General features: G+C 42.3%; 2 protein-coding genes and 1 pseudogene across 14 annotated transcripts in view; 2 read left to right on the top strand and 1 right to left on the bottom strand.

The window, feature by feature from the left end:
- The window catches only part of DHX58 (DExH-box helicase 58), a 37,688-nt gene extending 20,606 nt beyond the window's left edge, over positions 1-17,082 (top strand). For 3 of the 4 annotated variants that reach the window (XM_083572339.1, XM_083572338.1, XM_083572337.1), the window contains 7 exons: positions 254-445; positions 3,969-4,225; positions 5,606-5,755; positions 6,387-6,560; positions 8,613-8,803; positions 9,973-10,069; positions 11,590-17,082. In XM_083572339.1, coding sequence (XP_083428465.1) covers positions 254-445; positions 3,969-4,225; positions 5,606-5,755; positions 6,387-6,560; positions 8,613-8,803; positions 9,973-10,069; positions 11,590-11,769 — 1,241 coding nt within the window. In that variant the 3' untranslated portion in view covers positions 11,770-17,082. Of the gene's footprint in view, positions 1-253; positions 446-3,968; positions 4,226-5,605; positions 5,756-6,386; positions 6,561-8,612; positions 8,814-9,972; positions 10,070-11,589 lie in introns of all 4 variants that reach the window. The other variant, XR_014538683.1, reaches the window with a different exon arrangement.
- LOC310742790 (general transcription factor IIF subunit 1-like) lies at positions 860-3,513 on the top strand (annotated as a pseudogene). The gene has a single exon. The product of its transcript is annotated as a general transcription factor IIF subunit 1-like (transcript).
- Positions 12,506-25,020, bottom strand: part of FGD4 (FYVE, RhoGEF and PH domain containing 4) — a 106,237-nt gene continuing 93,722 nt past the window's right edge. For 8 of the 9 annotated variants that reach the window (XM_083572322.1, XM_083572315.1, XM_083572320.1 and 5 more), the window contains 5 exons: positions 24,598-24,723; positions 23,124-23,264; positions 21,868-22,008; positions 21,015-21,289; positions 12,506-15,361 (listed from right to left, as the gene is read on the bottom strand). In XM_083572322.1, coding sequence (XP_083428448.1) covers positions 21,026-21,289; positions 21,868-22,008; positions 23,124-23,264; positions 24,598-24,723 — 672 coding nt within the window. In that variant the 3' untranslated portion in view covers positions 12,506-15,361; positions 21,015-21,025. Of the gene's footprint in view, positions 15,362-20,243; positions 21,290-21,867; positions 22,009-23,123; positions 23,265-24,597; positions 24,724-25,020 lie in introns of those variants that run through there. The other variant, XM_083572318.1, reaches the window with a different exon arrangement.

Raw genomic sequence — 25,020 nt, forward strand, 5'->3', positions numbered from 1 at the left:
ATTGACAGCTGAAAGCCTTTTTTATTCACCCAGGCTTTTTAATGGCATTATAAATCTGGGGTGTAAAACTATTTCATGCTGCTTTTTTGCAAATAGGGTTTTTGCCATCTTTTATTGTTGTTGTTTTTTTAATCATCATTGCATATTGCTTTTGTTGATAATTCTGTTGTAAGCCACTCAGGGAAAGTTGGTTGATGGGCAGCTATATGATTAATCATAACCATTATCTTATTTGTCTCTTTCACATTGTCAGGAGCAAAACGCTTTTGCCAAAAGACCCGAGTGTGTGCCTTCCACCTACGTAAATACAATGATGCCCTGATGGTCAACGACACTGTGCGCATGATTGACGCCTACAAAATTCTGGATGAGTTTTACCTGCTGGAAAATGCTACTAAGGTGTTGCAGAACCCTGCTGAGCAGTACTTGGTCCGGCTCTTTGACAGTAAGTGTTCTCAGAGGAGGTACACTGAGAAATTTGATTCAGTTTGCATTTATAGGTGAGCCTACCTGATTTGCACTATCCAGAACAATAATTGACCAGAACACCACCATTTTGTTCTGCTTACATTTTAGTGTGAAACTACCTACCGTATTTTTCGCTCTGTAAGACTCACTTTTTCCCTCCTAAAAAGTAAGCGGAAATGTGTGTGCATCTTATAGAGTGAATGCAGGCTGCGCAGCTATCCCAGAAGCCAGAACAGCAAGAGGGATCACTGCTTTCACTGCACAGCGATCCCTCTTGCTGTTCTGGCTTCTGAGATTCAGAATATTTTTTTTCTTGTTTTCCTCCTCCAAAAACTAGGTGCGTCTTGTGGTCTGGTGCATCTTATAGAGCGAAAAATACAGTAATTTGAACTTCTCAAGCCAATACACAAGCTAAAGCAGATATCCTTCAAAATTCACACTTCTCTGAATTTTGCAATGCAGTTCTCCAACCAATGTGTACAGAAATGAATATATTGAGGAAAGTGTGTACCAAAATGCATATATTAGTGAAAATTATGTACAATAATGTATTATATAAGGGGCTTGGGTTTTTTTTGCAAAAACGTGTATATTAGTCAAAACTGCATGCAAATTGTGTTTATTAGAAAAAATTCACACTAAAATGTTTATGAATGAGACCTTGTTAAAAGAAAATGTAGATTGCTGCAGAACTGAAGAGAACCGAATAAAGACTGAAAAAATGAGAAATGGAGAGAAACCAAAACTGACTGATTGGCCCATTCCTTCTCTGAAATGTGGTGGGTGAGTTGGCCAAGAGAAGAGTCCATGTAAACAGAGGCCAGGAACAAGTTCCCAGTTCCATGTGATCAGCTAGGTCAGGACTTAAAACTATTGCTTGAAGAGAGACTCTTGAAGAAAGAGGAAGAAAACAGAACTACATGGAAGTGGAAAGATGAAACTTCAGAAAAAAGAGGAGGAGGTGCTGCCCAGCAGATACGTTCTTTTGGAGAGACTCAGCTGGATGCAGCACATCCAGGAATGACTTCTTTGGGCACCAGTAGTCAGACCGCAACTGGATATGTGGTCCATTTCCCCCCAAACACCTCCAAAAAATATAACATTATGGCATTCAGTGCTGCTGACAAAGTGAACTATGCCACTTGGCACCAAGCAAAGATGGAGCAAGATCTCAGCAGTAAGATCTACCAGGAAGAAGAGATGCCGGAGTTCGGAGCTGGCAGCGAGTTCAACTGCAACCTGCGTGAGGAGGCATGGTGCAAAAAATATGGCATCACATTAAAGGAGTTCAAGCTTGAAAACCAGCCCTGGATCCTGAAAGTCAACGGCAAGACTGGGCGGAAGTTCAAAGGTGTGAAAAAGGGTGGGGTGATAGAAAACACCTCCTACTACATCTTCACTTGGTGTCCAGGTGGCGCCTTTGAAGTCTTCCCAGTCAACAACTGGCATAACTTCACACCCATTGCCAAGTGTCGCACGTTGACTGCAGAGGAAGCTGAGGAGGAGTGGGAGAGGCGGAACAAGGTTCTGAACCACTTTAGCATCATGCAGCAGCAGCGGCTGAAAGACCAAGGTGATGAAGAAGAGCAGAAGGAGAAGAAAGACAACAAAAAAAAAGGGAGCTACCAAAAAATCCATGACCTGGAAGATGAGCTGGAGATGAGCTCGGATGGCAGCGAGTTCAGCGATATGGATGAGAAGAAATACGCCAAGCCCAAGAAGAAAGCCCCTCTGACGAAGAAAAAGAAGGGATCTGACGATGAAGCCTTTGAAGACAGCGATGATGGGGACTTTGAAGGGCAAGAGGTTGACTACATGTCTGGCGGACCCAGCAGCTCTGTGGAAGCAGCAGTAGGCAAGCCCAAAGTGACCAAAGAGGAAGGCATCCCAAAAGGTATAGACGAAGCAAGAGAGAGTAGTGAAGACAGCAAGGAGGAGAAGCCTGTGGAGGAGGAGAAGAGAAAAAGGCCCCGACTCCCCAGGAGAAAGAGACAAAGAAAGACACCAGTGATGAGTCTGAGACGTCTGAGGACAGCGACATTGACAGTGAAGCATCTTTCACACTCTTCATGATGAAAAAGAAAACTCCCAAGAAAGAACACAAGGGCTTGGCTAGCAACTCACAAGGGGATACCCTTGGATGCTGGCACATCATCCACCTTGCGGGCCGCAGCTAACAAAGTGGAGCAAGGAAAGCAATAGGCAGGGGCCAGTGATCTCACTGCAGCAAAGAGGCTGAAGTTGGACACTGGGCCCCAGGCCTCACCATCTCTGGGACATCTACCCCCCAGCCACAGTCGGGCAAGTCAACACCCAGCAGTATTGATGTGCAGCTGACAGAGGATGCCGTGTGCCACTCCTTGACCAGAGGGCCCATGACCACAAAGGATTTTCTGAAGAAACTGCAGATCAAGAAAACGGGGCTGAGCAGTGAGCAGATGGCCAATACGCTGGCCCAGATCCTGAAGCGCCTCAATCCTGGGTTGCAAGAACATTGATGACAAGATGCACTTCTTCCTCAAGGAATGTGGAGGGCAGAGGCTGGGCCAGATACAAACTGTCCTTTGGAATCCACCCTCCTGTTGGGCAGCTCTGATCCCCCTTACATTTGGTTAGTAGCTGGGGGTGGCTACATCCTAGAACCATGTGGATTGGCATTCATACCCTTTGGGGAAAGCAAAAGAGCCATTCTCCTACCTTTGTGCTGGTGGGATTCAGGGGCGGTGAAAGGGGGCAGAAGACTGGGGCAGTCTCATGAGAGGCTCATGATCTATCTGAATTGGCATAGTTTTCTCTTTCATGTGGAGGAGTTCACAAATGAAAAGTTGCCATTTTTAGAATAAACAGGGGCATCCTTTTACATGCCCACAAACCCCACACCCTGTGTGTTCTCAAAAGCTGGAAGACTTGAGAGGTAAACCATTCTCCGCTGCGACTTGTTTTGCAACCAGTTCCACTCTTCTCCCATGGCCTCCCTCAACCAAAATCACAGAGACTCTGAGAAAGCCATTACTGGTACACAGATACTTTTCCTTGTATTTTTTTTTTTAACACATTCTATGGTGTGTGCTTTTCAAACAGAGGAAGACACTGCTGAGCCTGAACCTGCCGTGAGTTGCTTCCTCTAGCAGGATGCATAGAGTTGTTTTCAGTCGGCCCTAAAAAAGTTTTTGGGATTTTTTGGGGTAAAGCTTGGGATTCCAAATTTGACAAGAAATGGGAATAAATTAAGCAAATTGGGAAAAGAAAGAAAAAAAAGAGGAGGAGCTAACGAGTGAAAAGAAACTGTTTATGAGACTGACTGCTCTCCAACGGACACTGTTGCCATATGGTGACCAACATTGTGGGTCATTTGAATTTTTGTGGGTTTTGTTTTTTCACTTACTGTTACATTGTTGATTGGTTGTGTTAACTGTTTTTAATCTGTAAGATAAAGCAATACTCTTCCTAATCATCAGACTCAAGAGCTGAGATCTGTGTGCTGTGCACTTGCCTTGCAGGCTACAAAGCACGCCTGTTGGCCATTGCTCAAGACAAGGGCTTTGAGAATCCCAAACTTGATGAGTTGCAGAAAGTCCTCCAGAATCAATTCCAAGAACTGGCGAGCTCGCGGGGCATTGTGTTCACCCGGACACGTCAGTGCGCTCATTGCCTTCACCAATGGGTACAGGAGAACCAGAACTTGCGTGAACTCGGGATCAAGGCTGCTGTGTTGACCGGGGCTGGCTTCAGCAGTCAGACAAAACACATGACCCAGGTAACATTAACATTTCTCCCACAGATCAAGTGAGGGATGTTGGAGACCCTAAGGGGACCTTAGGGTAGATTCATAGTTGTATGCATATTACTCGATTTCTCTTGGGTTGATATATCCTAGAGGAACATGTCAACTGCCTCCATTGAAAGCCATTGTGTTAGAGGTAACACCAGGTGACGAGAGTTTTGCTTGCGATGGTTGATTCATTCAACTGAGGTTGCAGCTGCCAAGGACTGAATACGCTTGTGTGAACTGACTTCAAGAGAGGGGGCAATGCAGCCCATTAAAACTAAGAAGAAAAATAGGCTACCTAATGCAAAAGAATCCCAGTCTTTGGCACGCTCCACAGCTGTCTTGCAGCCACCAAGATTTTCTCTGAGGACAGATCCTGTATAACATAAAAACGGAGCACACAGGTCACCATCAGCTGCAGGGTGGGCCTGGCTTCGTCCTAGCTTTGAAGCTGAATTGGCTGGTGTACCGATTATTGAATTAGAACAGTAGGTGGTCTATTAGATTTGTGCTTTTCTCCATGTTTCACATAAACACAAAGTTTTTAATTCCAAAATTGGTCCAGGGATATTGGGGGAGGTGCCGGGGAAGCAGATTTATTGACAACTTCTATTGGAATATTCTAGAAGAAACTTGTAAATGGCCTTGAACAAGTTGCTAGGCAATGGAAATTGTTCCCAGCAACAGGTGTCCTTATCAGGGCATGTGATCCACTAAGTCTGGGCCAGCGTAAATGAGTATGTGAATGAGCCAGCATTAAATCTCTGGCCAGATGGTTAAAAAGAAAAATATTATGTTTCTTCATTTGTTTTTATTTTATTATCAATGACCAGTGTAAAGTTTTGTACATAATAAAGACCCTGAGAAACAAAACCAAATGGTGTTTATTCCTGTAATGGGAATTTCACTAAGAGATAGCTGGAATGCTGCTGCTGCTGCTGTAAAGAAGTAAAAGATGCAGCAAAATATTTCTGTAAAAAGAACTCTGCTACAGAAAGGAAAGAAAACCCAAGAGTTTTCTTTTTCTGCTCATGAACCAGCCATTCAACAATGTGCGCAGCTAGTTTTTGTGTCAAAGCTATAATTTTTTCCCCAAATTTAGACCTGGAAAGAGATCATATGCTCAGATAGAATGCAAAGGTGCTTTTAGAGCTACCCAAGTGCTCTAAAAATGTTAGGAGCATCCTTTTGTGCCCTTATTGTCCTGCAAACACACATTTCAAGAGGGCAGTCCCAGTTGCTCTGAAGGCCAGCGTTTATGTGATGTTAACCTCTTGCGCTCTGGGGTTGAGGATGCAAGAGAAGCTTCAGCCCACTGCCTCAACAAGCTCCACATCTTTTCACCCTATCTTGGGTTGTCTCCTCCAGCAACAGCAGAAAGAAGTCATCTATCAATTCCGCAAAGGGACCCTCAATCTGCTCTTCTCCACCAGCGTGGCTGAAGAGGGGCTGGACATCCCCGAGTGTAATATCGTCGTTCGCTATGGACTGATGACGAATGAGATTGCCATGATGCAGGTTAGTCAGCACTACTCTTGGGGGGAACTTCACTCTTGACCTCTGCCATGGGGAGCCTTATAGTGCTCAGTATGTCCTGGGAGGACATGCTACAGAGGCCCAAACCCTGGTTCTTTTATTCCAGGCCCTGGGTCTCCTGCTTCCTTTTAGTTGCTTTTTTATACTCCTCATCACCGTAAAAAAATCAACCTTTGTTATAGGGCAGCTGGGCACACCGCAGAGTGCAGTGCCAGTGAGACCCCTGTCATCCGCCCTCTTCATTTGTCCATATACAGATAAACTCTTATATGGGACAATTTATATCGGGGCAGCGGACTGTGCCCCAAGTCCTTTAAGTAACCAGCAATTCCCCAATATAATATGGCTATCCAGCATCACAGAGGACAATGTGGTTATAATGGGAAATGATGGATGAGTGGACCACGTGGCTATACCTTGTTTGCCTCTACATTGTTCCATCCTTATTTCAGACATCACAATATATTGATATATCACGATGTTTAGCTGGGGATATATCGTGATGTTGAAAGCCAGGTATCGCCCAGCCCTACTTAAGGGGACAGGCAAAAGAGGAGCAGCTGGGCTGGATTTCCAGGGAAGGACGCAAGCACTCTTCTCATTGCCTTTTCAGGCCAGGGGACGTGCCCGTGCCCCAGACAGCACCTGCTGTGTTTTGGCCAAGGCCAACAGCAAGGAAGTCGCCCGTGAGAAGCTCAATGAGACCCTAGAGGTCCTGATGGAGAAAGCGATTGTGTGGGTGCAGCAGCTGCAGCTGCAACAGCCTCAACGAGAATACCGCCTAAAGGTAAAAGGACGTTTTTGGGAAAGGGGGTAGGCGGTGGATGCACAGAGCTGATAGAAGCAAGGGTGGAGGAAGCCATTGGTAAAGGAGTAAAACCATGCATTTTGGGGGGGGGTGGCCTTTTTTGGGAGGTGGGGAGAGAATAACACACTTTGAGGCAAGTAATACATGCAGGAAAATCACATGGTTGAGCTCTTCCTGGACTATCTCTTCCGAATGTGGAGGGGGGAGATGCACATCTGAATGCTCCCTCATGTATAAACATTAAATAATACCTGGAGAAACCAGTGTAGCTAGAGGGGGTTGTTGCTTTTTCAACTCAAGGCCCACATCCCCTAATTGGGAACCTTCGGGGGGCCATACACCAGTGAGGGGGATGGGGAGGCTGGGGGCAAAACAGACCAGACATGACTCTTATTTATCTATACAGTGGTACCTCTGGTTGCGAACGGGATCCATTCCGGAGGCCTGTTCACAACATGAATAGAACACAACCCACAGCGGCGCGTCTGCACACGCGCAGATTGCAATTTGCCACTTCTGCGCATGCGCATGATGTCATTTTGCGCGTCTGCGCATGCGGCAAAACCTGGAAGTAACCCTTTCCAGTACTTCTGGGTTGCCGCAGGATGCAACCTGGAAAAACGTATCATGAAGCAAACGTAACATGAGGTATGACTATATAGTGATTCCATTCCTGCCATACAAAGGTCAGAGGTCAATGCATGCTCGTTCACACTCACACCCCTTTCCGTTTGGGCAAGCGAGACACTACCAGAGTTCAGGGACACTTGGGAGATGCCAGCTGAGGCGGGCACACACTCTGCTTTTCCCCACCAGCATATGGGGTGGAGGAGTGTAGCGGGGGCAGGGAGAGCGAGGCTCGGCACATGACTGAGAACAGCTGGCCTTGAGGGTTGAAAGCAGTAGGATAAACAAGGCAAGTCAGTAATTTACTTAGAAATTAACTCCTAGAATAGAGGAACAGAATTGTAAAGGTTCTGCAATCAGAATAATTGATCAAAAGAGATCTGGGCTTGCTCCTGTGGGAATATAGGACTCACCAGAACCCCTCAGATGGTTAAAGAGCTCTGAGGGCACAATGAGCCTAAGCAAAACCCTTATAACTGAAGGGAAAACAGTGAGTCATCTCGCAGACATGTTCCTGCAAAAACATTCAAGTAAGGTATGGAGCAGGCCTGGGAAAGGGTGTGGCCTTGGAAAAATCCCAAGGGCTGGCTAGAGAGGGCTGCATTTGGCCCCTGTGCCTGAGTGTCCAACTAGGTCTAAGGGGACCCAGTTTCTAATCCTCTCATCCCCATGAAGCTCATTGGGTAGCCTTGGGCTACTCTAACCTACCTCCCAGGGTTGTGAGGATAAAAGGGTGGAGGGAACCAAGCTCTTTGGAGGAGATAGGGATATAAAACTAGTCCATTAGGGAGAAAGTTAGGTTAGGAACCTTCTTTCCAAAGCTCTGGGCTTTCCTTGAGCAGGAAGTTGTGCTGTTCGTTTTTAATTAGGGGGGCATTCTGAAGTGGTATAGCCCTGCAAGACCTTCAACATCCTGAATATGTAGCTTTGCTGTTGGGAAAAGATGTTATTGCTCATTTAAAGCACACAGAGGGCTATTGCAATTTTCATTTGTGACAGTCCTAGGAAGGGAGGAAATTGCTCCCGTTTTGTATAGGGGGAATAGTGGCTAGCCATTACTTTCTCCAGATCTTTCAGGAACAGTTAAGCTGAAGAAGATGTGAAACATGAAATGCTATTTGTTGGACCATGTTGTGTCTGAATAACACTGAAAGAAAGTAGGCTAAAACTTAAGCAATGATTTGCTGTGCAGCTATTTTACATTTTCAGTGGGTAGAATAGAAGAAGCATCGATGGGAGTGCATTGGGAGAGGAATGCTCTCCAGCCTTGCAAACCTGAAGAAATGGAGGGTGGTGGGAGGAGATTCTAGAATGAATTTTTTAGAACCAGATTCTCTGGCTACTTCTCACCTGCAGGCTCTCCCGGCTCAGACCCAATTAGCTAACTCCCTTTGTCCCTCCTAGATTGAAAAGCTTCAGCGTGACGCTGTTGTCAGCCGCAGGGTGCGGGATGCTGAACGCGAGCAACAACGCCGCCTGCACGATCCAGACTCTGTGCTCTTCTACTGCATCAACTGCAATGTGGCAGCCTGCTATGCCAGTGACCTGCGCCTAATAGAGAATATGCACCGCATAAACATCAACCCCGACTTCAGGTGAGTAAAGGTAAGAAGACCAGAAGCTTTTAGAATCTCCATTCTGCTTGCCTCATCCAAACAGGAAGCAATAGGGGAAACAACCCAGAGTGTGGTTGTTGCTCTGCCAACTTTGGCTGAGGTTGACCCAACGTTTTTCTAAGTCAGAGCTGGCCCAACCAACTTATGCTTGTTCACAGAATGGAAGAGCAAGGGACTTGGTCCTCCTCCTCAGTATTTTTGAATAAAAAGAAGGGCCTCAGATGATCCGGGCACAGTTCTAAGAATATGCACAATATATGCCTAGATCATACCAAAAGGCCATCTGTCACCAGATGTTGTTGGACTACAGCTTCCATCATCTCTGACAATTGGCTTTGCTGGGTCTTGTGACTCCAGGAACATCTGGAGTGCCACAGATTGGCCATCCCGGTGGAAGGCACTATGTATGCTGATGGGAAACCATAAATACTGCTGCTGCTGGAGTTGAGGATCAGTCAAGAGCATTGCAATGCAGCAGTAAAGTTTTAGCCTGCAAAGAGCTTTGTACTGTTTCAATGAAACTGTAACAGTAAGAGAATGAGAAGTGCTCTGGGGATGCAAACCTCTTTGAGGTCACGTGTGACAAAAAGTGGTATCTAAACACAGCAAACAATCCAGCATTTTTTTTTAACAGCAGCCAAACAAGCAGAGCATAGATTAGAGCCTTCCCTTTTGTTTCCACCTGGAATTTAATTTTTAAGAGGGATACTGCTACTAAACATGGAAATTCAGTTTTGTTATTATGGCTGCTACCTATTCATAGACCTATCTGTCTTGTAGTTGCACAGTCTTTTTTTTTTTTTTAACACCTTCTAGGTAGTCAAAAGCCATTTCCTGTAGCAAACTCCATAAAGTGAAGAATGCCTTTTCAAAAAAAATAATTGAACCTGTTAGATATGTAAAGTTTTATGTAGTTGTGCATAGGGATGGGCACCTGGATGGAAGAGCTTTTGTATATGTAATGCTTATGGCATGTGGTGCAGTATTTACAACAGAACAAAAAGGAGGCTCTCTGAAAATGACCCTCAAACACATTACCTTTCTACTCAGCAACTGAAATAGGTATCTAGGTTGCAACAGATTTGTGTATTCAGCTGGTCTCACAAGCAAGAAATTAAGTAACCAGTTTGTTGTTGTTCCCTATTTAGTCCGTACTACAGAGCATCACATAGCCATGTGATGATTCCTCGTGAGTTTAGGGACTGGAAGCCAGGCAGCTCCATCAGCTGCAGTAATTGTGGGCAGGTAAGTGCAACCAGGGCTTAGGCATTACTGCCGTAGGGTGCATTTTTGTTAATTCGCCTACTTTTGGGACTTTTTGTTGTATTTGATGATAGAGAATGGGTGGCTAGGTAAAGGATTGTAAGATTCGGGACAAAGGATACGACCAGTCTCATAGCCACTAGATTCATTCTTGTGACAACACCCACCTTCAGCCAGTTTTTAAAACTTCCAAGGTCTGGAAACTTGTACATGTCAGTAAGAGATGCCAGATTCCATATTTGAACATGTAGCCATGTAGATTCCTTGCTCTCCCTAAGGTTTAAATGCTGTGTGTATCTCCCTTTCATGGGAATCTATAATTAGTCTAGGGAGTAGCTACTCTACAGAAGAGGTCTTGGGAGCAAGGGGCGAGGGTGTATGAAGCCTGGCAGTAGGCTACATGTTTCACCATTAATTATGGGTTCTAGCCCCAAGGGAATTGTGCTCACTCTGCCTCCTGCTCTTCACATTACTTCTGTCCAACTGGGCGTGAGGAAACCTGTCGTGTAGCTGAGTCTTCTAACTGGTCCTTGGAGCTAGAATAGAAGGCAGAACATGCATTACAGATCAGTAGGCAAGTGCCAAGAACCCAATCAGCCAAGCTCCAGTAATTAAACCTTTGCAAATATTAGTTGGGCGCAGCTGAAGGTGAAAGATGCAAAAGAGGACAGGTTGCATGACCACCTGCTGGAATTCCCTCTTCCCCCTAACTGGTCTGTATTTTGAAACTCTACACCTCTAGGCCACCCGGGTAGAACAAAGTTACATAGAGTCAAGCTTGCTGAAATCAATTAGCCTCAGGGTGTTTAACTACATTGGATTGAGGAGCTGAACTACATATCTGAACGGCTGTTTAGTAGTAGTAGTAGTAGTAGTAGTAGTAATAATAATAATAATTATTATTATTATTATTATTAATAATAATAATAATAATATTATTATTTATACCCCAACAAAATATTAAAATACAGTAAAGCATCAAACATTAAAAGCTTCCCTAAACAGGGCTGCCTTCAGATGTCTTCTAAAAGTCTGGTAGATGTTGTTCTCTTTGACATCTGGTGGGAGGGCTTTACACAGGGCGGACGCCACTACTGAGAAGGCCCTCTGCCTGGTTCCCTGTAACTTGGATTCTCGCAGTGAGGGAACCGCCAGAAGGCCCTCGCCTTTGGACATCAGTGTCTGGGTAGAACAATGGGGGTGGAGACGCTCCTTCAGATATACTAGACCGAGGCCACTTCATAAATTCAGTATTCTATCAGACAAAACAAAATGCATCCATTTCTCCCTAGAGATTATTGGCTTGATTATGAAACACTGTAGGGTTCTTTCCTAATCGATTAGTCTTAAAATTCCTAGGTCACAGTTCAGTGAAAATGGTTTTGTGTTTTGTCTACTTTTGGCATGGGCTAATGCTTTCCCCAACTAAGTGTGGTGGCACCCCTTTGATACCTGGGTGGGCCTTGCCAATAACCTAACTGACCTGCTTTTTCTCCATACAGGAATGGGGCATGGAAATGATCTACCGGGAAGTCAAACTTCCCATGCTTGCCATCAAGCATTTTGTGGTGGAAACTCCAGACGGCCGAAGGACCTACAAGCAGTGGAGCAAAGTTACCTTTGACATCAAAGAGTTTGACTATTTTGAATACTGTACTACTAATGCTTTGCTGGACAGCTAAGACTTGGGGGAAAAGTGAAAAATGAACTAGTGCCCTCTAATATACCCAGTGTTTTGCATCCATAGGACATAATGTCAATACTCATAATGTCAAATCAATGCATAATGCCTTTGGGAAAACACCAGAGGCTGGAAGATGAAAGTTGGAGAAATTCTCAGGAACATTTCATGAAAAAGCACAGGTGATTAGGGTGGGAAGAGAAACTTCACGGCCACTAACAAGTCTTATCTACCTGAAACGGCTGTCTGGTTCTCTAAAACAAGAGGCTGGTCAGGGAAAATGCCTTATATCAGTGATGTCAAACTTGCAATTAAAATATGTATTTTAGGGAGGGCTGGATTCTATGAAGGAAGTGTGTCTGTCTGTAGGATGTGTTTGTGTGTCTTGCTGTAAAATATTCCACATCCCTCATGCAGTCTGGTGTATAGTGTCACTCTATCAACCACTGCTTGTTGTTTTTTTTAATTGGATCTTACAGGGGCTGATCTATAACCTGGAAGCCCACTAGATTTGTAATTCTACTATGATATAGTCTATAAAATAAACAATATTAACCTACACTATGTAGAACATGTCATTTTATTCCCCTATCTATTCCTTAAGTGTGTTATCCTTGCTTTATAAATCACCTGCATTTAATTCCTCAACATTACCAACAAGACTGACCACACTGGTGATGACAAAAGAATTTTAAGCCTAGTATAACTACACAGAGAAATGCAGAAGAGCACTGAAATCACAGAGAATAATTACTGATTTAATGATGCTTTTAATTTACAGGATACAAATTTTTAAAGTTTTCAACAAGAATTAAAGTGCGCAATTTTACAGTATTCCAGCTCCGACCATTATGGACCAAATATACATATGTTACAGAAATATATACACATATCTGCAAGTATTTTACATTCATGTACATTTTAACGATAACCACTCTCACAATCTTAAATGTTGCTTTTTCTTTTTGCATTTTATTTATGGTAGAGCAAAAAAACAAAGACGTATACCCTTTGAGATTTTACAATTTTTACAGCTTGTTCATCTGATACTATCAACTAGGACTTACCCCAGCTTCCACACAAGAATCATTCGTGACATATTCCATATATTTCAGCTGCGTGACACTCTGAAGACTGTTGTGCAGTTGGTTGTTTTGTTTTGTTTTTTGCCGATTTCCCCCATGCCCTGCCTGCTTGTAACATTTTCCACCTTCTAAACTTCTTGAGACCAAGAGCAGGTGAGCTTCTATGCATTTTTATGTGGAACACTGACTGGTATGTTGCATTTGTCGCAGAAAGGGAAATAGTTTCCCCTTCTTCCTAGAAAAAGGATTTAGATCTCTCATGAGATCTATTCCTTTTCTTTAATTTTTTAATTTAAAATATATTTATGCATTTGCAAGGAGTAACTCCAGACTGAGTAATACTGGAATTACATGTCCGGGGGGCGGGGGGGAGAGTGTTTTTTATATATAAAACAGAACTCTTCTACTTCAGTAGAAAAATCTTGGGGGAAATCAAATCTACATTCACTTTGAGAAAACGGGAAATAACAAAGTAGCCCCCAAACTGGAACATTATTTAATTTTTTCTCTTTAATGCATTTACACAATGGGTACCTCCCAATTAGATTTTAAATTGTTTACAGTGTACTTTGAGTGTAAAATATTGTGGAAACCAAGCCATCCCATAAATAAGATGTGCAAATTATAAAATTGGTTACCTTTTGTTAAACTGGATGAAGAAAGCTTTGAGTAGGGACTGAACTGTCATCAAGAGTTATTTTGCATGGATGAGAACATTCTAGTTTGCCCAGCAAAATTCTATCAAGAAAGAAACACATTTCTTCTTAAAAGATGGTGCTTAAATCCAGGGAAGAGGAGATAACTAACCTATGGGGGGGGGGGATATAATTTACATGACTTGTGCTTAAACTGATCATCTCCTTTCCCATTTAATTTTGCTATGGTTGCTTACATCAGTGCTTCTCAAACTTTCTCATGGGGTGGACTGGCAAATCCCACCCCACCTGATGTGCCAGGAGTTGGTACCATTTTGGGTACCTGAAGCATCCCATCCATCCTGGGCTGTGGTGGAGTCACCACAGACCAGCAGCCGATGGCTCATGAACTGGACCGTCACTGAGTAGCACTGGCTTACATGAATGAAAGCAAGACAATTGTCACCATGGATTTTGTTTGTGCTCCTCAGTGACATAAACTGTAGACACCATCTAGAACCTTAATCCTATTATCCATCACGTTAGCATTGTGGCAGAGGATGGTTACATCATTTTTCAGCAATGCAAAGATTACACCAATAAGGGACTTTTCATTTCAGGTGTGAAAGAATATGTGAAGTGCTAAAGCATGAACTCTTGAGGATGTTTGCTCCAAGGAGCTCTGATTGATCCTGGCTCACTGAGCTGCTTTTGAACACTGTACAAACAAGTGGCAAAAATGTACACTGCTGCTTTTCATGTACAGAAGCGAGTGCATGCTAAATATCTGTACAAACTTATACTGCCCACAGCATGCCCTAAAATTAATGCAAGTCTTTCTAAATGACAGGATCCACTGTCCTGTGGGTACATGCGGTTCCTACTGTAAACCCTGGCTGAGGCAATGGGCAATGATTTATTTGACAATCGTAATAGCCCCACATGCAAAAAGAGCTGCTTTCTACCTTATGTTTGCATTGCGGCAAGAAAGCTCATGTGTGTGCAAGCTTCCCCTCTCAGTTTAACCAACAGGGAGCTCCATGTACACACCCCTTTGCACATGTTTTTCTTCTTCTTCTCTTAATGACATTTTTTAATGCAACAAAATATTTTTGGGAAGAGGGTGGCGTCATAGGCACCAGCCAGTCAGCACTGTGCACATCTGGCATTTGCTGAAACCAGCAGAAAATTTCCCCTCAGCTCAACATGCTCTGAGAAGGAAGCAACTATTGTGCTTCCACACTGCTAACTCCTCTTTTCATGAACAATGTTTACATAGCCCTAGATTTACGAGTGCACTAATCTATAATCATTTGGAAAATACAATGGAGAAAAGTGTTCCTTTTTTATGCCTTCAGGAAAAAAGCAGTTCACGGTTGTGAACCAATACACCAGTTACTTGCCCTGGGACACTGTTAGCACGATGAGTCTTGAGTTAGTCGGGAAAAACGAAGGACTGCAAGAAAAGGGGAAAAGCCACTCCACAACAATTGATTTGCACCTGCACATACAAAATGCCACTGAAGATGGATAAATGCTTTAGAGTTAAAGACTAAGAAGTCAATAGAGCTAATGGTATCAAGATGGCACAGCGCTACAGACTTCTTTCATTATTCAAGTATATTTACATCCAGCAACAATAAAAACAATAGTACACTTAGTCAAAGTACAACTGATAATTACATTTGGTATACCCATGCTTTATCAAACTACTTTAGATTTTCCTATCACTGAAACCATTTCCAGTGACCCAACCAAATTTCACTGTCCCACTGAAAGCAGAGAGACTTACGTTTACTAGCTTTGGCAAGATTATGGCCAATATTCCACACACCCCAAATATGTCAAATTACAGCCAGCTGTAGATTCAAATCTATCAAAGAAAAAAAGGGGGGGTTAAGCCAATAAATTTGCAAGTCCCAAATTCATTCTCAACTGAGCAATTACAAAATTACTGTATTTAAAAATCAACTTGTATCAGAATGCAAGAACGTTTAAATAAGGCAGCAAAGACACTAGCACATAGTATTTCTACACTGTAAGTTTACCTTGCTTATATTGGCAAAGTTGAAGGAGGAAAAATGCAGAAAATGTTCAGTTAAAAAAACAACATTTGACACACAAGCATTGTTTTGGGGTGGCTTATTGTCGGCAATGTGGATATTCCAAGTGGTCAGTCCTTTTGTGCACTACAGTTCATGGAATTTATTCTCTGATGCAGCAGTGGGTGGGTGGGTTTCTCATCACTACCAACCCCATGAGGATCATCCACCAAACACCAAGGTAACATCATGGTTTGAACTGGCAGGCATTTTTAAGCCAAGTGATTTGCTGGCAACCTAAGTGCTGCTCAAGTGGTCAAGCAAGAGAATCATATGAAACACCATCAATGGATCGGTGCAGAAGGAGCACCAGGTCCTTGCTAACCACACTTAGCGAACGGGGATCCAGCTTCAGCAATGCATGCTTGGTCTCTGTCACTTCTACCTGCAGCAAGTTTTCCTTCTTCGGCATAGTTGAGCAGCTCATTGTCATTAACCACAGACCGTTACGGTTTCCCTTCATCTAGCATCAGAAGTAATTGGTAAAAGCACAAGGACATGCAGATTGGGTTACAAAAGCTGTCCCTCTCACTCTACTGAAGCAATTACTTAAATTGGGTTGCAAAGTGTGTACATAAACATAAACACAAAAACACACACTCCTTCCTTATTGCATCTTGCTGCATGCTAACTCCATACAGAACCAGTCAAACAGACAGTAAAATAAAAAAGGAGATGGGGTAACAGTTAAAAGGCCAATACAACATGAAAATTAAGACGATTGAACACAAATTACAGTATTTTCCAATGACACACAGAAGTTCTGCTTAGAATGAGATACAGCTTGAAAATGTTAACTAAGAAGCCAGAACTTTTGTTACCCACATGTGGGATGGCCTTGGGAGAAAACAAATTAAAAGGGCCACTTCTTTGTCCTAGAAATAAAAATGTACCTTAAAAGGTTTTGGAGCCAGAATAGGGTAAGGAAATCAGACTATATATCTTATTTACCTCATCTTTATTACAAAGTAGTCATTAGCTGTGCTTTACGCAGGAGTCTTAAGGACCCCAGCGCTTGAACATCGAAGTAAATCTCATTTCTTTCCATGGAACTTTGCTTCTATGCAAATGTGCTTAGGATATTTAATAGGAAGTGCTCTCTAAGTGCTAGATAGGGGCTATTTATTATTATTATTATTATCATTGATGCTTTCCCTCCCCGCAAGGTTTGCACTACACACCTGCAAACTGGGAGGGGAAAGATGAAGGACATCTGACATTACCTGTGTGCTTGTTTTCCATCCTCCAGCCCCCTCATCTCAAACATTATAGGGATAATTACAGCCCATTTTCATTCCCATATAGCATACCATGTGATCAACTATAAATGGTTACTAGCCCTGGTACAAAAAGTGTGCTTTCAAACAAGGTTCCCAGAACCAAAACCACCATATTCCTATTCACCAGGGAAGGAACATAAGGCCTCTTTCTGAAAATCAACTGCCCATAATTTCATTGTAGTAGAAGTGTAATAGTTGGTTTTCCATTTTTTTTTAAAAAAACCAACGTTTAGGATAACTGCATGTACACAAAAAGGTTCACAGTCAATGATTAACTCTGTGCTGAGAGCCACATCAGAAATATACAATGAGTTAGAAGATTTTGCACCCAACATGCTTATTTTAGGCCTGCTTTGCATATTACACCTTTCCTACCATTAAATATTTCAAATGGGTTTGGGGAATAAAGATACAGCCTGATTGTAGAGTGTCACACATGAAAAACAAAAAATGCACGTTTTGTTGTGCATTCACATGTGCAATTGCCACATAGGGCAACTTACGCCTTGATGCATTCTTTTTCCTTGTTGGCACAACGTGATTGTGAGTAATTAACACAATTTTATGGTAAGAAGCAATGGACATTCTGTATACCAGATGACATCTGGCAGCACTTACTATGTGGTAGTTACAAGAAGAAGAGGAGTTTGGATTTGATATCCCGCCTTTCACTCCCTTTAAGGAGTCTCAAAGCGGCTAACATTCTCCTTTCCCTTCCTCCCCCACAACAAACACTCTGTGAGGTGAGTGGGGCTGAGAGACTTCAAAGAAGTGTGACTGGCCCAAGGTCACACAGCACTGCATGTGGAGGAGCGGAGATGCGAACCCGGTTCACCAGATTACGAGACTACCGCTCTTAACCACTACACCACACTGGCTCAACAACAACAACAACAACAACCCTGCCCTCAAGGATGAAAAGTAAATAGTCTGTTCAAAGTCTAAAATGAAGAGGAAAGATCTGAATTTATGAAAAGGCAAGAGTCCACTCAAAACTGTCCCTGAAATTAAATCCAACCTAAACAAAGGTGGATGCTGCATTACTCAAGAGATTCTGCGTCAGGGTGAATGAATGGAGAGATCTCTCCAATCACTTGGCAAAGGAATCTGGCACATCTCTGTGGATAGGAAGCATTTCCCAGCAGGAGCAATATGGAAAGCTCCAATGAAGACAAGGCAAAGTACTGGAAAATAATTCATTTTCTTTCTTTTGCATTAAGCATTTTTTTAAACTATTTTTAAAAGACACCTCAGCAGCAACATCAGCTAAAAAACCCCAGGAATTGCAAAAGGAACCTCGGGCCTACGGTAGAGGAATAGGATTGGATCAAGGCTCATCCCTAATCTAGTAAGATCACTATTGCTCTAATAAAGAGCCCTGTGCTTCCTCTGGATTCCCAATTTTACTTTTCTCTCTAAAAATCACAAGGTTCTTTCCATCATAGGCATGTTTACTTTTGTACTACATGCAGAAATGCAGACAGAAATCGTCTGCATAGAAACATTAGGAAGAAGGCAGAATGCACAACCAGTGCAGGTCTATTCATTCACCAGAATATTACTGAATGAGTCTAGAATAGGATCTGGTTTGTTGGCTCAGATTGGCAGTACAGCAAACTGACTGTCACCTTGAGCATTCTGTTAGCTCCTTTATCTAGTTATTGGTGAAGCAAGCCCATCCGGAAGGCATTGGGTGGGCACTAATATTTCAATTCCACTGGTATTTCGGAAAGAGTGCTTTGCATATTTAATACTTAGCAAAAGTGAGCAAAGCATGAAAGAAGTATTTAAAATGGGATATATAAAACATCTCTTCAGACCTTCGTATTTTTAACATGAAGGCTTGAAGACAGTTTCCCTGCAATCAGAAGCCTGTCTTGTTGGGGTCATCTATCATACAGAGATTTCAAAGCAGTTTCAACAGAATGTACCGTATTTTTCGCTCTATAAGACGCACCAGACCACAAGACGCACCTAGTTTTTGGAGGAGGAAAACAAGGAAAAAAATATTCTGACTCTCAGAAGCCAGAACAGCAAGAGGGATCGCTGCGCAGTGAAAGCAGCAATCCCTCTTGCTGTTCTGGCTTCTGGGATAGCTGCGAGCCTGCATTCGCTCCATAAGACGCACACACATTTCCCCTTACTTTTTAGGAGGGAAAAAGTGAGTCTTATAGAGCAAAAAATACGGTACTTAGCATTCTCCTCAAACCTTCCTGCTAAATGCATGAATGCCTGAAGAGCCATCGCAGCCAAGGACAATTCTCCTGCCTCTTGCCCATGGTTAAGCCTTTGCGTTCAGGTAAATGCCTGACTATGCCTTTAGTCTCTTACAATTGTGGCTATTTAGCAGAGAAATATAAAAACTGGTGTCTTCCCCCTGGCCAGGTAGATTTGAACTTAAGTAACTGAACACAGACCAATCCGGAGGTGCAAGATAAAATTAGCAAGTTACAACAAAACTGTTACTGTCATTATTGGCTCGATACTGCAAAACGTAATGAAGATATAATTCCCTAAGAATCCTTTTATGCACTAAGTAAGATCCAGGTATTCCGGTTTGTTTGTTTTTTAAAAAGCCATACCCCCTACAAAATCAGATTTCATGTCTATTATGTTATACAATACAGTGTGTAATATTCCATGCAAACAGTGGGTGCAATCACATATTGCAATGGCAGATCTGCCACCCACTCTATAAGTGGGTATGAGTAATATAATACAGTTAATACAGTAGTAATAACTGTTGCAACATGTGCATGGTTAGTGAGAGTTATAACAGCTAAATTCAAATGGGCCAAATCATAGTTTGTGTCAACCGTAATTTAGAATCCAAAGCACAATTTGAGTTTCCAAATCTACAGGAAACCATGGTTTAGGGAAACTTGCAGGCTTTCATATTTTCTGCTCAGCACTGCCGTCTCAATGTGGTTGCCTCTGACTTTTAACTATGATTTGTCCACTACAGTTTGCACAAGGCATGGCTTGATGGTGTTTTTTGCTGTCTCAAATCATGGCTTGTCAATTCAGACATCCTCCTAAGCTATGTATGTTTAATATTTCTTAATCACGATTTGATGTGATGTCTAGATTGATTGATGATAATATTAAGGTCCGGGTGTTAGTGACCAACTATAAAGGCATAATACATGATCACAAGTGATCATTTAAGACCAGGCTGTTATTTAATGAAGCACTTGCTGTAATTTTAAAAAGGTAGCACCACCTTCTAAAGGTTAACAGGCACAGGACTGAGTAGAGGAATTATTATGTTTTTCAAAACACAGCCAGGACCTGCACATCCATTACATGCCATTTGACTTACTACTGCTTTTTAAGCTCTACGTTTATGTATAAAAATATCAATGCCATCAGATATAAACAAGTAACTAGCTGTTTTTAATTTAGAATCCTCTGCTTAAATTTTCAGGAGGATGCATGCTTTATAAATCATAGGCAAACAGCATGAACCTAGTATCATGAGGTCAAATCAAAATTAAGTATATTACATTTTTCTCTCTAATAGCATACCCTGCAAATCTTATATATTGTACTTGTTTAATAATCTTTAAAATGGAAAAAAGAATGAGGGTTTTTAATAGACAATTTAGAAATTTTAGATACTCTGGGTATTGTTCTTTTCTCAAACACAAATTGATAGAATATATGTACAAGTCAGTGTAAATAGTGCTAGAATTTAGATACAATAAACCAAACTGTCTTTACATTCCACTACACATCTATTTTGGCAAAAGTGGAGGTATATCTTAAGACACAGCTACGAGTCCTAGAATGTAGCCAAGATATACCAGTACTGACATCAATATGAAACAAGCCATTTCTTTCTGAATAGCATTCATTTCATATGATGCTATTTTCTTGAGAAGAGTGGTATGGTTATATTGGTCACTCTTTGACAGACATTCATTTAATAAAAAGGAAATGTGGAAGGGTACATTAATTTTATTGACACAACATAAATATAAGAAAAAGTTCCCTAAAAAAAAGGATGAACATTGTTTTTCTTTTCCAACATAAAGTGCTAAGAAACGTGGTTGAGCCAGGAAGGCTGGCTTCTTTCTTGCTGATTTCAGAATTAGTGTCAACCAAAGTTTTGAGTGGAGAGAGAGAAAAATACATTACAGACCATCTGCTACGTCAAGTTTCAGCTTCCAGTTTTGCAGAGCTTTCATGCTGGTCCTCTAAACTCATCCGCAAATCATTGGGGCAGTCCGGTGTTTCGCCTTTGACGGCCAAATGGATGACCTTCAACCACTTCTGTTTTAGTTCCTCATTGTCCGCGGCAAAGCTGTGCACCGACTTGGACTGAGTCAATTTGAAACTGTGTGGAAGGTCAGCACTTCTTGGAGTGTCATCTACTGTGTAGCCCAGCAAAGGGATGGTAGCTAGCGCTTTTACATCCTAAGCAAACAGAAATAATAACCTTTTAAAAAGCTCTAGGTTTGGTAAGGAGGAGAGTAATCGACCAACCGATTACATAACATTCCCCCCCCCCAACTTAACCCAAGACGTTCTAAAGGAAATCAGAGTGCAAGACTTCAGCCCCCCTCACACAAACCTCTCACACCAGCAGGGGCAGACAGATGTTAGGAGGAAAGGAAAAGCTCTATTGTGGTGGCCTTTAGCAAGACAGAAATACGGAGATGGCATATGCACCCGCAGGAGAAGAAAGGTGCAGAAGTGGAGAAATTCTCAACCTACAAGTTGCCTCCTTATCCTCTTATTACCTACCCCTCCACCCCACAATTAATCACAGGATGAGCACCGGGGAAGCAGAATGATGCCATGGTCTCCACAACAATTTATTTCTGTGAAAAACACCTTATTTCTCTGCTGAAGGGAACAGATTAAAAAAATCAGAGGAAGTGGGACAGAGTGCATAGTCGATAATTGCAAAGCTGTTATTGGGAGAAATTGTACCCCACATTTCATGCACCCTATCAGAGGATTTTTTTATCCAACACATTCTCCCTACGTACCTGTGGAGCACCGTACATATATAATACAAGGGCTTCCTGCTTAGGAATCACACACCAAGCCTTCTGCCAAGTCTTAGATTTTTCCAAGTATTGGAGAAAACTACATATCACACTGTTCCCGGATACTTCTGCTGATTCAATCTATAAGCGTGGAAAAGAAATATATTCTTTCAGAGAATTCCAATAGCTTAGTCTAGCTACAGCACAGTTCCTCAGATTATTATAGTTAGAACATAAGATGTTATCCATTTTCTGAGAGTTAAAGTACAGCAAATGTCAGTTGAGTTAAATAGTTAGAAGGAACCAGACAAGATAAATCGCAATCCCTGATACTGAATTCACTATTTTGCTCTTTGTCAAAATAACATGGCATGGAAGCAACGAAGTGTTAGGACACAGAACTGATGCTGGGAGAATGGAGTGCTCTTATGTTTCTATAAGTGCCTGATAAAGATGGGGACTAGCTATTCTGACACTGGGTGCCTCATAAAGGACAAAATGGTGAGTTTAAAGAACAGTTGAAACAGGAAAGAATAGTACTGGAAGCTTCGGCTGAAGTCTCAAGATCATCTGCCAACCTTGGTTGGTTTTTAGTCAATAGTCCCCACTCTCTGCAAATCTCACTTGAGTACAGACACACTTCCCTCTTCTCCCTCTGCCCAAACTTCACCAGCTGTAAATGTCTGTAAGAATCCAGCAACCCTCTAAAATGTGTCATATTCAAAAGGGGGGCGGGAAGTGTGGTCAAGGGATCATGACTTGAGCCAAATCCATCCACCTAAGTCTGTTTTCAAACAAAATGATCTCCATATGCAGGCTACTTTTAAAATGTATGTATACATATAGCGAGAGACAGATAGACAGACACAAAACGTGCTTGGTGGCTGATCCACACAGTTTTCTGGATGCTGCCATAAACTAGTGACATAAAAGGCTTTGCAGAAGCAAAGAGATCCACTACATGACAGAGGCAAAAGCATGTGACTTGGCCTTTTTTTCATGAATGGCTTGCCACACACAGCAGTTGCCATCCTGATGCAGCTCTAAGCAGCCACATCAAGGTGGCTGTTCTGTGAAACGATGGCTTTTGACTGTATCTAAACAAACACAGGATATGAATCCTAGTCTCAGGTCCAATCCAAAAGCTCTGTATATTAGTACCATGTAAACCATCCAAGAAAAATGCATCATCTTCCAATGAAAGGTAAGCCAAAGAGCATATTACACACAACACAATAACTCTTTAAATGTCATACCTCCAAGATTCCTTTCTTCTTCTTTTCTTCGCTATCTGTGCATCCTGTTATAATGTGGTAGCAGTCCTTACAAACCTTGTTCAGCTTACCACCATCATACTCAAGATGAGCTTTGTAATCAGAACATTTCCAGCAAACCACCTTAAGAAGAGGAAGAGGAGGAGGGGAATGAATTATTCTGGAATATTATTTTCCCTCTTCCCCATTCATTCTATATGGTGAGATTTTGCCAAACACGTGCCTCCTGACATTTCCAAAAATGAAAGTCATCCATACTTGTTCCAAGGAAGAAACCTCCCTGAATTAGCTCTGCCACCCAAATCAATGCAATCCAAGACCCACAAACAATTAATTCAGGCTTAGGTTGTGAGATTACAATGCTTTTGTGATTCCCTCCTCTTCCCCAATAGAATTAAACCTGAGATTCTCATTTTATTTTTTATTTTGTTGCATTTATATACCACCTTTTCCCTCCAAGGAATACATGGTTCCACTCCCCCATTTCATCCTCACAAGAACCCTATGAAGTAGGTGAGGCCAAGAAATGGTGGCTGGCCCAAAGGACCCAACCTAGCTAAGGGCTCATTCAGACTTCTGCTTGTCCCGCCACTTTCCCCCAGGGAAATCTGATATTTACTGCTGAATCGGAGCAAACATCCATCAGGTTTACTGTAGATTGACGTCTGCTCTGATTCAGCACTAAACAGAAAACAGGGGCAAATAGGAAACCACACAGACCCGAGCTTCCTAGGCACAGGACGAGCGGAAGTGTGGCCAAGCCGGGTTGTATCCACCACAGACATCCCATTGACACAAGGGCTTCTGCTTGAGCAACAAAACTTCAATAAGCTCTCCTCCCCCAATGCCCCACCACCAAACCTCCTCCATAGGATTGAGGCAAAACCCATAACAAACTGAGGGAGCAAGGAGCAGTTCCACTGCACAAGTGGAAGCCCTTGCACAAATGGGACGACTTCGCTGGATATAGCTCAAAGGAAATAAAATTCTCTCAACTAGTAATGGAACCCTAGTCACCCTGACAAAGCTTCAAATTTAAGGTTAGTTGAATTAGTTGAATTAGGTTAGTTGAATTAGATTATCAGTTGAAAAATCAGGTTAGTTGAATTAGATTATCAGTTGAAAAATCAGATATTAGTGACAGCTTAGAGAATAAAAACAAAGCAAAAACTGTCTTCATCTTAGCTGCTGCATCATCATCGAGGCAGGAAAACAAGACTTAAAAATCACCAACTGCTGAAAGAACAATTTAATTGGAAATTTCCTGAGCTGTCCGCAAAGGGAATCAGTTTGGCTCATACAGTGAAGCCGCCGCCCACATTTTGACCACTGCTCAATGGCTCGCTCAACGGCAACAAAGCAGCATTTAGAAGCCACCAGCAGATGGCGGATCTGAGTAGGTTTTGGGCTGATCCAGCATCTGTTAACCAACTAGTAGACATGGCTTTGTGCTTACATGCCCACATGCTCGGCAATGATGCCTCCTCCTCGTCAGCGCATTGAAGGATTCCTTGCATTTCATGCACATGGTCACTTCATTGTCCCGAATCCATCTTGGTGCTCTCTTGCCAAGCTCAGCAGTCTGAAGGGAGGTGTGGAGAAATTATGAAGTCATTCGCAGCAGCGAAGAAAACAAATCACTTTCTTTCAGTGGGAAAGTAGCAGCACAACACAAGCAGTTTGGGAATATACATGTTTCTCGTTTTCTGTACTCCATAAAGTATTGACACTGTATTTTTTCTGCTCTTTGATCTGGTTTTCATAAATGCATTTTATTGATTATACTATGTTACATTATATATGCAAATAACTTTGGTGATTTGTCATATAAGTGAAAAGCAGCATCTTCTGCATAAAACAGAGCACCGTGCATCTTGAT

Source organism: Podarcis filfolensis (genome assembly GCF_964270895.1).
Source record: "Podarcis filfolensis genome assembly, chromosome: 10".
Lineage (NCBI taxonomy): Eukaryota > Metazoa > Chordata > Lepidosauria > Squamata > Lacertidae > Podarcis > Podarcis filfolensis.